Source organism: Martes martes (assembly GCF_963455335.1).
Source record: "Martes martes genome assembly, chromosome: 4".
Classification (NCBI taxonomy): domain Eukaryota; kingdom Metazoa; phylum Chordata; class Mammalia; order Carnivora; family Mustelidae; genus Martes; species Martes martes.
Genome location: NC_137891.1, coordinates 174,356,140 through 174,369,370, shown reverse-complemented (window position 1 = coordinate 174,369,370; position 13,231 = coordinate 174,356,140). Strand labels below are relative to the sequence as shown.

At 49.7% G+C, this 13,231-nt stretch overlaps 1 protein-coding gene across 1 annotated transcript in view; it reads right to left on the bottom strand.

Moving 5' to 3' along the window:
* The window catches only part of ASAP3 (ArfGAP with SH3 domain, ankyrin repeat and PH domain 3), a 47,055-nt gene extending 43,372 nt beyond the window's left edge, over nucleotides 1–3,683 (bottom strand). Inside the window, 1 exon segment of the mRNA XM_080801270.1 lies at nucleotides 3,444–3,683. Within this exon segment, the coding sequence (XP_080657396.1) occupies nucleotides 3,444–3,572 (129 nt within the window). The 5' untranslated portion in view covers nucleotides 3,573–3,683.
* Between the last annotated feature and the right edge of the window lie 9,548 nt (nucleotides 3,684–13,231).

Here is a 13,231-nt window from a genome sequence, read left to right as displayed (position 1 = left end):
CAAATAAATAAATAAAATCTTAAAAAAAAAAAAAGAATATACTTAGAGTCAGACATAGCCACTATGTGGCACTAGGTGACTGCCTTAACCTTCTTGGGTCCATTTTCACCAGTGTTCTTGTGACTACCAGTAAGATGATGACTGTAAAGGGGCCCAGAACAGGAAAGAGGTGGTTGACAGAATGATTTATTTATCTTAATATTCCCTCACATTTGTACAGTGTTTCACAATTAAAAACAAAAAACTTTAGGATGCCTGGGTGGCTCAGTCGTTAAGCATCTGCTTGCAGCTCAGGTCATGATCCAGGGTCCTGGGATCGAGCCCCGCATCGGGCGCCCTGTTCAGCGGGACGCCTGCTTCTTCCCCACCCCCCACACCCCGTGTTCTCTCTCTCGCTGTGTCTCTCTCTGTCAAATACATAAATAAAAATCTTAAAAAAAAAACAACAACAAAACTTTAACAACCTAGAGAGGAAAGCAAGGAAGGATTATTAGACCCATTTTAAGGGTAGAAAAACTGAGGTTCAGAGAAGTTACATAGGGAGAACAGGCATTTGGACTTTGAAAGGAAACAGAATAGGACTAGGGGTTAGAATATTTGGGTGGCAATGCCAATTCTATTACCCAGAGGAAGGAGCTCAGACAAGTCTCTTGTACTTTCTGGACATCAGTTTCCCCAAATTATATGAGAGTTCCTAGGTGATCTCTATGTTAAATGGCTGCTCAATGCTGACATTCTAGTTCAGTGGCCTGCCAAGGGGCCTTCCTAGTAGAATTGCAAAAGAGTCCTGCAAGTCCCAGGACAGTGTCTCTAGTTACTCCTGGGGAAGCCATAGGGGACTAGAAGGTGTGCTTTAAGAATCTGTTGCATTTTAATTCAGCCAAATGGAGCCTCAAGCCAGGGGGTGGGTTAGTCATGCCCAGAATGGGGGTACGGTGGAGCAGGGACGGGGGGGAAGCTGGGGGGTAGGGTAGTAGGCGGATGCCAGCATCAAACTGCATGTAAATATAAACATGAATGCAAAATCAAACATGAAACCTCAGGAAAGTCCAATCCAAAGGTCAGATGCTAACTTTTCGGACACTAAAACAGTGAAGAGGAAAGCCGTGTTTGGGTGCCACAGGCTTTCTGCTGCGAAAACAAAGCGTCACACAGACCAAACCAAAGTCCTGAAGGCAAACGAGGCTGGATTTTTGTCTGGCCTGAATTGGGGCAAAGCTGAGCCCTGACCAGAGTCTACGACACCCTCCAGACCCATTCCAAGGGGCGCCCCCCCCCATACTCCTCCCACCCGTGCTCATTTCCCAGCACACACAAGTACTAACACACACCAACCCAGGCAAGGCCAGATGCACAGGATAAATGGGCATTTCTGTCCCTGGAGAAAGGTTCATAGTACAGTCCCTTCTCCTACTCCTGATCTGATATAACATTTTAATGAACAACCCAGAGAGGAGGGTGAACCGTGAAAGCCCTAACGATGCCAGTGGCACTGAACTCTTCCAGGTCAAGGAATGTGAAGCCGTGAAGATGAACCTCTGGCAACACTCTACCATCAGGACGACAGTTGCCCTGTGAACCTCCCAGAAACACAGAATCCACATCCATAGTGCGGGGGACTTCAAGTTATGGGTTCTGCCTGAGGAAAGAGGCCAAAAGGTCATTGGCTGCTTCTTTTTTTTTTTTTAAGATTTTATTTATTTATTTGACAGACAGAGATCATAAGTAGGCAGAGAGGCAGACAGAGAGGGAGAGAGGAGGAAGCAGGCTCACCGCTGAGCAGAGAGCCCGATGCAGGGCTCGATCCCAGGACCCTGGGATCATGACCTGAGTTGAAGGCAGAGGCTTTAACCCACTAAGCCAATCAGGGGCCACAGCTGCTTCTTATTTTATTTTATTTTATTTTATTTTAATTTTATTTATTTATTTGACAGAGAGAGATCACAAGTAGGCAGAGAGGCAGGCAGAGAGAGAGGAGGAAGCAGGCTCCCCGCTGAACAGAGAGCCCAATGTGGGGCTCGATCCCAGGACCCTGAGATCATGACCTGAGCCGAAGGCAGAGGCTTTAGCCCACTGAGCCACCCAGGTGCCCAGCTGCTTCTTATTTTAATGAAAGCCTGTAACCCTACTATGTGCAACGCACTAGGCTAGGCTCTGTGAGAGAAATGAGGACAAACAAAAGAGAACCGGTCACCGTCTAAAAGGTCCATCAATTAACCTGATAATCATTCCATTTATAAAGATGCATGCTTTACTCACACTGACTCATATAATACCATAGCCCTGTGAGGTAAACATTATTATCCCATTTTATAGATCCCAAATGTGAGGCTCAAACAGCTCAGGTCATACACCCAAGCTCACACAGCTGGCAAACTGCAGGGCCAGTTTGCCACTGAACACAGCTCTGTCTCTTGCAAAGTCAATGCTCTTCCCACACTCCTCTAACACCCCTAACAGAGAGATGCACAGACTCTGGGATGGGGGTTCAGCCTGCCAGGGAGAGGAGGAGAAGGAGATACTCCTCAAGACACTGGCCCAGGGTATTTTGAACTATTGAGCTTTTTATTTGCCACACAGTGGGCGCTCAAGACTCTCACGGTGAAGGCTGGAGATGAGAGCTCCTGCTAAAGTAAAAAATGCCACCCAATTCGGGGCATCCTCTGAAAGGGAGGTGCACAACCCCATTATCCACCCTTGACCCAAAGCCCCAGGGTGTCTGCCCTAGAACAGTGCGGGCAGAGGAGGCCCCCCCGAGCGCGCAGCAGGTCCGTTGGGGTGGGGGGTAGGAATGAACTCCAGTGCAGACGGGAATGGGGTGGGGCAGCCTGCAAGGGCGAAAGAAAAGGCCTGGGACGCGTTGCTGGGAAAGACAAAGAGAAAAGGGGAGGGGAGGGGAGACTACAAACTTGCCAACAGCCTGGCCAAGGTGAACCCCAGCTCCTGGCGCCTTCTCATTCGCATTCATTCCACAAGGGCCGGCCAAATCTCAGAACCCGCAGCCAGGGGGAGGGGGCCTCCCTGAAGCTGCGGAGAAGTTCAGACCGAGGCGGGAAGGCCTGTTTTCCAGGAGGGGAGTGACTTGGGGAGCAAACTCAGCAAACTCGTGGGGCTCCGAAGACGAAAACCCAAACAGATGCAGTGAGGTGCTGAACAAACATGCATACGACGGGGCAGGTCAACACGAGCACTGGGGTTATGACCCCGACCTGTGAAGCCTGTCATCGAGATGACCTCAAGCCTCCCCCCGCCGCCGCACAAAAAGTCCCTCGGGCCCTCCCCCGGACTCGACAGTGAGGTCGCCGATGTTTGAGATGCACTCGGTTCTCACAGATCTGGAGAGGGATCAGGTTTCTGGGGCGCGGTAAGAGCCATCACGGTCACGCCCGTGAAGGTCAAAGCCCTGCCGGGACCCCCGGCCCCTCCCGCCTGGGTCCCCTCACCTCCTCCCGCGCCAGTGCCGCCCCCCGGCACCGGGGCATCTTGGCGGCAAAGGCAGCGGCCCCGGCCGGGGAGCTGAGGTCCTCCGCGGTGACGGCCAGGAACTCGGCGACGCTGAGCTGCTCGGGCATGGCGGGCGCGGGGCGGGGGCGCCGGGACTGCCGGAGCGGGGCGCGGGGGGCGCTCGCTGCACGGAACTGGGCTGGCCTCAGAGCCCACCGCGAGCGCCGTCGGGGCCTCTGCACGCCCCGCCCCCTCCGCGCCGCCCCGCCCTCCACTGCCCTCGCCCAGCACAGCCGCGTTCCCTCGCGTCCGGGGAGCCTAGAGCTTCCCTACCCCGCCCTCCTTTAGGCCCCGCCCCCGGCCTTCCAGCCTTCCCCCCCACCCTTAGCCTGGACAGCCCGGCCCAGGCCCCTCGCCGAGCTCCCCAGCCCCACCCCCAGGCCTCCCAGGCTGAGAGCTCCGCCCCTGACTGACTGCCCCGCCCCCTGCCCCCCGTCGGGCTCCTCCGCTGGGCCACCAAGCCTCCGAACCCCGGAGCTCCGCCCCTCACCGGCCTCCTCGGCCCCGCCCCCAGACCGCCCATCCCCTGAGAGCTCCGCCCCTGACTGACTGCCCCGCCCCCGCCGACAGGACTCGAAGCCCCGGAGCTCCGGACCTCACCGGGCTCCTCGGCTCCGCCCCCAGGCCTCCCAGTCCCTTAGAGCTCTGCCCAGGACTCCCTGCCCCGCCCCCGGCCCCTCGCGGGGCTCCCCTGCCGGGTTCCCAGCCCGCCCAGCCCCAGAGATCTCCGTCCCGACTGCGCCGCCCGGGCCTGCCTGCAAGCTTCTCTGCCACTTGTCCCTCTCGGCCCCTCCACGGCCACGCCCCCTTTCGTCCCTCTGCTGGGCCTCCCAAGTTTGCTTGCCTCCCACTGCGCGGGCGCCCCACCTCCGCGCCCGTCCTGCATGCGCCGTGTGTCTTTTACGGATTCGTTCCCAGCCCTCGTGACTTCGCCCGTTCGGCCTCATCCCGACTCCGGCCCTCATGTCTCCACCAAGCCCACCTGGTCTGGGCCCCCCTCTCCGCTCCCAACTGCACCACTCCCTTGCTCCGCACGCCCAGCTCTTGGCCTCCGCTCTGCGCTCCCCCGGAGCCGCCCACCCGCCCCTTGGTTCGGCCGCTGCTGGGTCTGTGTGGCTCGGTGCCCTTGGGTAGCTGTGTGATCTGGAGGCGGGTAAATTCCTTCTTGGAACCTCAGTTTCCTTCTCTGCGAAGTGAGAAGTCTGATGCCCACTAAACTGTGAAGTTGCGACGAAAGAACCTAACACGTGCGCGTAACGAATAAGCTCTGAGCAATCCCGTTCGCCCTTTGCGGACCCTCTCACCGCGCCCTCATTCTTCCTGGGCTCAGTATCGTGCCTTTCACCCCTCAGCCCTGCTCACTGTCCGTACTGGCCTGAAGACTGCCACTCTTCCCCCACTATTAACCCTTACCTCTTGGAAACCACCTATTTCCTTGGGCAGGTGAGGAATGGGGTTCAGGATAGAAATGCACTTAGGTTTTGTTCTGGAGCCTGAAGTCCTATGGGAAAGAATTCTTCAAGTTAAAAAAATAATAATTAATTAATTTTAAAAAATAAATCGGGGAAGCCCTGCGATGAAGAATATCGGCTTTGGAATTTCGTAGATCTGAGTTCCAATCGTGGTCGCTGCTGTTGACAAGCTGTGTGCAGCTGAGCAAATTGCTTGGATCTCTAAATTTGATTTTTTTCTTTCTCTCTCTCACTCTCTTTCTCTCTCTCTCTTTTTTTTTTTTTTTTTTTTTGAGTGGGAGAGAGCATCTTAAGCACACTCCAAGCCCAGTGGGGAACCCGACCGGGATGATCTCACAACCCTGAGACACGACCTGAGGCAAAATCAAGAGTCCCAGGCTTAACTAAGCCACCCAGGCTCCCCCAAACCTAAATTTTCTACTCTTAAAGTGGCCTAGTAGTATTTTACTCCATAAGGTGATTGAGACTATTACATACTTTACATAGGGGGAAAAAAAAAACCACTTAAAAAATACAGACTAAGATACCACCTGCTGAGGACATGAGTAATTTTTTTTTTCTTTTGGGTAATCTGTATCTCCTAACTTCTCTGCAAGGAGCATATACTACTTGTGTAATAGAATTAAATGTTGAAAACTGTGTACAGTCTGCTGGAGGAGACCGGACAAATATGCTGTGAAATACAACTCAGTCACCCTGCAACTCACTCGTGTCTGTTTTCAGCAGGAATCCCTCCGGAGTTATTTCAAGGTCAATGAGGATCTCTCTCTTAAAATGCAACCGGCACTTTTCTTGCTTGACCTCTAGGGATATTTTGCACTGTTAATCACTCCCTCCTTCTTGAAACACTCTTTCCTCTGAATTTTGAGAGAATTCTTTTCCTTGGTGGTCTTCCTCCCTCCCTGGCTGCTCCGAGGGGCCCTTTCTCAGATGTCCTTTCTCTGCGTGTATCTTAAATGCTGGAATCATTGGGAGCTCCCTTCTAGACCTTTTGCTCTTCTCACTCCACCCAGGCTTTCTGGACACTTTCATCCATCCCCACCAGCTTCCTTCACACCATTAATGTGGATGTTTTCTGTGTGAGTTTCCCATTGGGACTGTAACAAATTATTGCAAACTTGGTGGCTGCAAACAACACACATTTATTCTTTTGCAGTTCTGGAGGTCAAACCACCAGCAAGACTGCACTCCCTCTGAAGGTACTCGGTGGGCATCCATTTCCTTACCTTTCCCAGCTTCTAGAATTGCATTTCTCACATTCTTTGGCTTATAGTCAACTTCCTCCATCTTCAAGGGCATCTTGCCTCTGTGTCATATCATATTGCTTTCATTTCTGTGGTCAAATCTCCCTCCGTCTCCATTTTATAAGCACATTTGTGATTACATTTAGGATCCACCCAGATAATCCACGATAATTTCCCTATCTCAGGATCCTTACATTAATCACAACTGCAACATTCCTTTTGGTATACGAGATAATATTTATAGGTTCCAGGGATTAGGACCTGCATGTCTTTGGGGGCCATTACTGAGCCTACCACATCTTCCAAGGCTCTAGTTCCAGCTCCAACCCTTTTCTGGCTTAAGATCTATGTATCCCGGCGCCTGGGTGGCTCAGTGAGTTAAAGCCTCTGCCATCAGGTCATGATCCCAGGGTTCTGGGATCGAGCCCTGCATCAGGCTCTCTGCTCAGGAGGAAGCCTCCTTCCTCCTCTCTCTGCCTGCCTCTCCGCTTACTAAAGATCCAGTGGCCCATGGGATGGTGCATATCTTACATGCATATCTCACAGACAGACCTCTCAAACTCTACATTGTCTAAAACTGAACTCAGCATCTTGTACCCTGCCGCTGGCCCTGGCTCCCTCTCTGTCCCTATCTTGGTGAATGGTATTATCTTGTACCCCCTCAGGGTCATCCTCTCCATCTCCTTCCACCAACTTCCACTTGGTCAAGTCTTATCACTGTCTCCTAATGTCTCACCAATATGGCCACCTTCTCCTTCTCCAGACCAACCCCAGTCCAGGCCAAGCTACCTCTCACCTCCTCACAGGTCTCCCTGCCCCCAGTCTTGCATGTCTGATCTGATACCGCCCTGCTTAGAGCTCTCTAATGGTCCGCATTGCTCTCTGGGTGAAAGATGAACTTTTTTTCATGGCTAGCTGATCGTGCAGGCACGATCTTGTCGCTCCTGCCATTTATAGCCTTATCTCTCACCCCACCCCTCTATCCCTGACATCATCTGAGACTTCTCGCTATACCGCCTGCTGCCTGTAATACTCCCCGACCTCTTCTCAGCTGCCCAAATTCAATGCCACTTGCTTCAGGAAGCCTTCCCCAACGTCCTTTTGGAGATTCCACAGGACCTGCTATACCCTGCTATAACACCTCTCACTGTGCACTGTAATCACTCGCTTGCCGAGCTGGGTCTCTGGCCAACGTGTTTATTTACTGAGCACTTACTATGTACCAGTCACAATGCCAAGGGCTATACAAGCAATAATTTGCTCAGTACCCCCAACAACCCAGGGAGGCAGGTAACATTATTCTTGCCATCTCTGTGTGGTAGGTGGGAAAAATAAAGCTTAGAGAGGTTAATTAGTATAAAATCAGAATGAGCAAGCAGTAGAGCCCGGATTCCAGCCCAGGTCTGCATGACTCAGAAGCCTGTTTTTTGTTTTGTTTTATCACCAAGCTATGCTACCTAACTTGAAAATGTTGCCTCTTGCAAATTGAGTAGATATAAATGTTCTATATATTCTCTCCTAGAATTAAAACATACCACCCACTAGAGGCACAATACTGTCATCATATCTTACAGGCTAACAAATTCCTTTCTAGCTTGCAAAGCAACTACGTCAAGGTCAAATCCTTTATCAAATGCTCAGACCGAGAGACACATGTTACTCTTGTGGCCCATTTCTGAAGCTTAAGTTTTATTTCAAGATCTTGGGGAGAAGGGGCGGCTGGGTGGCTCAGTCTTTAAAGCATCTGTCTTCCGCTCAGGTCATGATCCCAGGGTCCTGGGATCAAGCCCCACATCTGGCTCCCTGCCCTGCAGGAAGCTTGCTTCTCCCTCTCTCACTCCCCCTGCTTATGTTCCCTCTGTGACTGTGTCTCTCTCTGTCAAAAATAAATAAATAAAATCATTTTAAAAATTGGGGGAGGGGGGAGAAAATTAAATAACAAATGGTAAGTAAATTATAATATTTGGGGGAAATAAGATAAACCTGGGACCCTATCAGCATAAGTTATGAAATTTGAGGGAATTTTCAGAGAAAATATGTGCCTTCAGCGAAATTTCCAGTTGCTTCAAGTTATGTCCCCAGACCACCCTATGAAACAATTCAACTTTACTAGGGCTATTTCAAGGGAAGAGTTTGAGACACTCTACGTATAAAATAGCCATTTCTAAGTCCCTGGGCCACGCTATACAAATCTGACTCCCGGAAATTTACTTATTCACTCAACAGTCACCATGCAGTTCCAGGCAGATTCCTGAGTGGAAAATGAGCAGTGGGGGAAGGTGTGGAGACAGAGATTGGCACGATATGGGGAGGTTCTCAGGGAACTTGAACTCAAATAATCATAAGATGCAAATTGTAGATGGCCTTGAAGAGGAGCTATGGGAATGAGGGGTGAGGAGAAAAGAGAGCCCTTTCAATGTGTGGCTCAGGGAAGCTGGGGAGACTTCAGAAAAGAAAGGACACCTGAGCTGAGCCCTGAAGGATTTGAGGGAGCTGGGGACAGAATGAGCCAAGGCAGGGATAAAGATGATACAGAAAATCTGCTCCCATCAGCACAGACGCATGCCCTAACAGCTTTTGTAATGAAGCAATTCTCTTGATCTCTCTTCTCCCTCCAGCTACTGCCCCATTTCTCTGCTTTCCTTTGCCCCTGGAGCCATTGAAAGTCACTGCTGTCTTCACTGTATCCAGTTCCGCTCCTCCAATATTTTTCTTTTTAGTAAAATAACCCTTTGCTCTTATTGAAGTATTATGTGAACAACTCAGTTAAACTGAGAATTTCCCTAAGTTTCCAGGCTTGGGGAAATCTTTGAGTAATCAATAGGTGTTTAATATCCTGTTACGCCCAAGATTATGTTTATGTTGGAGCAGAATAGAGGAGAAAAATATAAGGATCCTAATATTTGGGGTACGTAATGCAAATGCTCTCTTTCAGTGTCATCACTTTCTTTTTTAAGATTTTTATTTATTTGAGAGAGAGAGTGCGTGAGCATGACAGCAAGATGGAGAGGGAGAGAGAATCTGAAGTAGGCTCCCTACTGAGAGCAGAGCCTGATGCAGGGCTTAATCCCACTACTGCAAGATCATGACCTGAGCTGAAGCCAAGAGTTGGACGTTCAACCAACTGAGCCACCCAGGGGCTCCAGTGTCATCACTTTCTAAAGAGAATGTCTTAAGATAGCTTCTTATCCTTTCTGCTTGCCCCCGAGTAGTATAGAGTCAGGAACAGCTGCTCAGACATCACTCACTGGCATCATTGGAATATTGTACTTGATTTGGGGTCCCAGGCAAATTGCATCTGTCAAGAGGAGAACCCAGGGTGCTGCTGAGATTGAGTGCTGGGAAGGGTGAAAAGTGAGCTTGGAGAGACCTAGAAGCATGAGCCGTGGAACCACCAGGGACAATACCAGGAGTTCCAGAAAGAGGCCTGAACTCGAATATTCTCTTAAATTCCCTGTGATCGGCCTTTCACTCCCACTAGCCACTGCAACTGCTCGCATTCAGGTCACTGGTGCCCCCACGTTGCTGAACCCAGTGTTCAGTGCTCAGTCCTCACCCTGCTTGGCCTCCCTTTCTTGGCCTCCGGGATACAACACTGCCTGATTTTCTGCCTCCCTCACTGGTGGCTTCTTCTTGACCTCCCATGTCAGCTCTTCCTGTTTTTTTTTGTTTGTTTGTTTTTTGTTTTTTGTTTTTTTCTGGTTTCTTAACACTAAGGACCCTGGTCCCTGGTCATTTCCTCTCCTATGTGTGCTCAGTCCTTTGATGATCTCATCTAGTCCCATTGCTTTAAATACCATTTAGATCCTGATGAGTCCCAGACTTACAACTCCAGCCTGGACCTCTCCTGAACTTCAGCCCCTTATATCCATCTGTCTCCTTGACGCTCCTGGAGGGCAAATGGGGCATCTTGAACTTGGTGTATCCAAAGCCAAACTTCAGATTTCCCTCCCAAAGCTCCTTCCCCACAGTGAGAAATCTCTTGCGTCTATATCCGAAATAGATCCTAAACCCACCACTCCTCATCACTGCACTGCTAACAGCCTGATTTCAGCCATATCATCTCCTGCCTGGATTATTTCAGGAGCCTTTGAATTGGTCTCTTGGCTGCCATCCTTACACCAATATAGTCTACTCTTAACAGAGAAGCAAATGATCCTTTAAATAAAATATCATGTCAGAGGGCACTTGGGTGGCTCAGTCATTAAGCATCTGCCTTCGGCTCAGGTCATGATCCCAGGGTCCTGGGATCGAGGCCCTCGTCGGGGTCTCTGCTCAGTGGGAAGCCTGCTTCTCCCTCTCCCACTCCCCCTGCTTGTATTCCTGCTCTCACTGCCTCTCTCTGTGTCAAATAAATAAATAAAATCTTCTAAAAATTAAAAAATATATCACGTCAGAACATGTAATTTCATTCCTTAAGAGCCTCTAATGAGGGACACTTAGGTGGCTCAGTCAGTTAAGCATCCAGATCTCTTGATTTCGGCTCGGGTCATGATCTGAGTCATGAGACTGAGCCCTGCATTGGGCTCTGTGCTCAGCAGCGAGTCTGCTTAAGATTCTCTCTCTCCCTTTCCCCTGCTCACTCTCTCAAAATAAATAAGTAAATAAATAAATCTAAAAAAAAAAAGCCTCTAAAGGCTCTTCATTTCACTCAGACAAAAAGGCAAGTCTCTACATAGCCTGCAAGTCACTACATAATCCGCCTCCCTCTGACCTCATCTACTCTTACTCTTCCCTTTGTTCTCCACCTCTGTTCCAGCCACACTGACTTCCTTGTTCCTTAGATGTACTAGGCACACTCTCACCACAGGACCTTTGCACTTACTGTTCCCACTGCCTAGAATGCTCTTTCCACAGACATCCACATGGTCAACTCCCTCACCTTTTTTCCAATCTTAGCTCACACTGTAACCACCTTAATGATGCTTATCCTGACCATCTCATTTAAAAGTGCAGTCCCCTGGCTCTCCCCATACTCTACATCACTCTATTTTTTCCCCTGTTCTATTTTTTTTCCCTATTTAGCACTTACACCTTTTAACATGCTGCTTTTCTCAGTTGTCTATGTTTTATTGTTTGCTCCCTCCATTAGAATATAAGTTCTGTGAGAGCATGGACTTCTTTGTCCTTACTAGGGTTTGGTGGGAAGCCAGGTTATGTATCCAGGCTTTGGAGCCAGACTGCCGGGGTTTGAATCCTGGCTTTGCTATCTACCATGAGTAAATGCTTTAATCTTTGTGGGTCTCAGTTTATCATCTATAAAATGGGGGAACAATGGCATTTCCCTCATAATGTTATAGAAATGGGTTAAATGATGTGATGGATATAAAGGATTTGGCAGGGCCCCTGGGTGGCTGAGTTGGTTAAGTGTCTGCCTTCAGCTCAGGTCATGAAGGTTCTCAGGGTTCTGAGATCGAGACCTGCATTGGACTCCCTGCTCAGCGGGGAGTCTGCTTCTCCCTCTCCTTTTGTCCCTCGCCCCCAGCTTGTGCTTGCTCGCTCTCTCTCTCACTCACTCTATTTCTCTCTCAAATAAATAAATAAAATCTTTAAAAACGACAGCAACGACAAAGGATTTGGCAATAGCGCCTGGCACATAGTATGTCTCAGCTCAATAAATGGTAGTGATTGACCTCACAGTCCCTAGTAGGAATGTTGTGAATATTTGCTGGATCAAATAGGTATCATTATTCCCATCTTACTGACGCCCAAAGTTACATGACTAGTGAGTGGCTGGGGTAGAGTTCGAATCCAGGTTTAGCTAATGTCTAAATCCTTGCTTCTTCCACTGCTCCGTGATTGATGTACCTTCTGGCGATTCAAGGCTGAGCTCCCGGAAGTGGAGAACTCACATTCCATGCCATGGGGTGAGATGAGACCAGAGACTAGAAGTGAAACATGAGAGTCACCAAGGGAAAATGGATGCGACGAGGGGCTTCTCCCCACCCTTAAGATCAAGCCCATACTCTTCTGCGAGGCCATGAGCCCCTTCCCATCTAGCCCCATCTGCCTCCTCAATCCTCTCTCTCAGGAGAAGAAAACTGACCTCTGGTTAATTCCTAAGGCCTCCAGACCCCCACCTCTGCTCACTCACTGGCTGTTCCTTTTCCCTGCACTATTTTTCCAGCTTCTTTGCCTGGCCTAATCAATTAGGAGATGTCCTAATCATCCTCATGACCCAGATGTCACTGCCTTAGGAAACCGTCCCTTCCTGTGCCCTTCCTGGAGGCCCCCATGCCTCCCCATTATGTTTCACGTTTCCTTATTTTTCCCTCACTCCCTTTGTGTGTATGTGTGTGTAAAGTCCCACTCCCACCCTCTGCTAGGCTGTGAGCTTCATGGTCCTGTAACATCAAGGTGTGCAAGATCTTTCCTACCCAAATGGTCCCACAAGAAACTGGAAAGTACTCAAGAACCAAGAGCAGCTACTCTCCAGGGCCAAAGGGTCTTCATTTGCATATCCTCAGTTCAAGCCGCCAGTAGAGACTAATCTTAGAATCTCAGATCTTAAATTCCCTTGAGAAAGAGTTGGGTAACCACAGTCTGGATCAGAAGCTCACAAGGCTCCATGTTGTACAATGCCAGGATTGTGAATTGTAGTCTACATCATGGCGCCCTTTAGAGTTGGGCAGTGCACAACCTGCACAGCCGGGAATCTGGACCAAGTAACCCTGGGTGCCCATTAGCGTAGGCCAGGCTCCCTGTGAGCTGTGGAAGCCCACCAACACCCACAGCGTCCAAGCATGGCTGAAGGGACCCATCCCTGTGCACCCAGAAGGGTATGGATGGATCAGATATGAAAAGGTCTATAGTTATCATCAGAGTCCCAAAGGGCCCACAAACCCACAAAAGGTTGAAAACTCCTGAAGAGATATTCAGCAAACATGTAAAAATATTCATATTAAAAAGGTGTATGTGTGAATCCATCTGCACAGCTGATCACCCCACTATTCCTGAGAAGGGGGATGGGGTGGGGTGGGTCTCCCGTGACATGAAATTATAATGCAAATA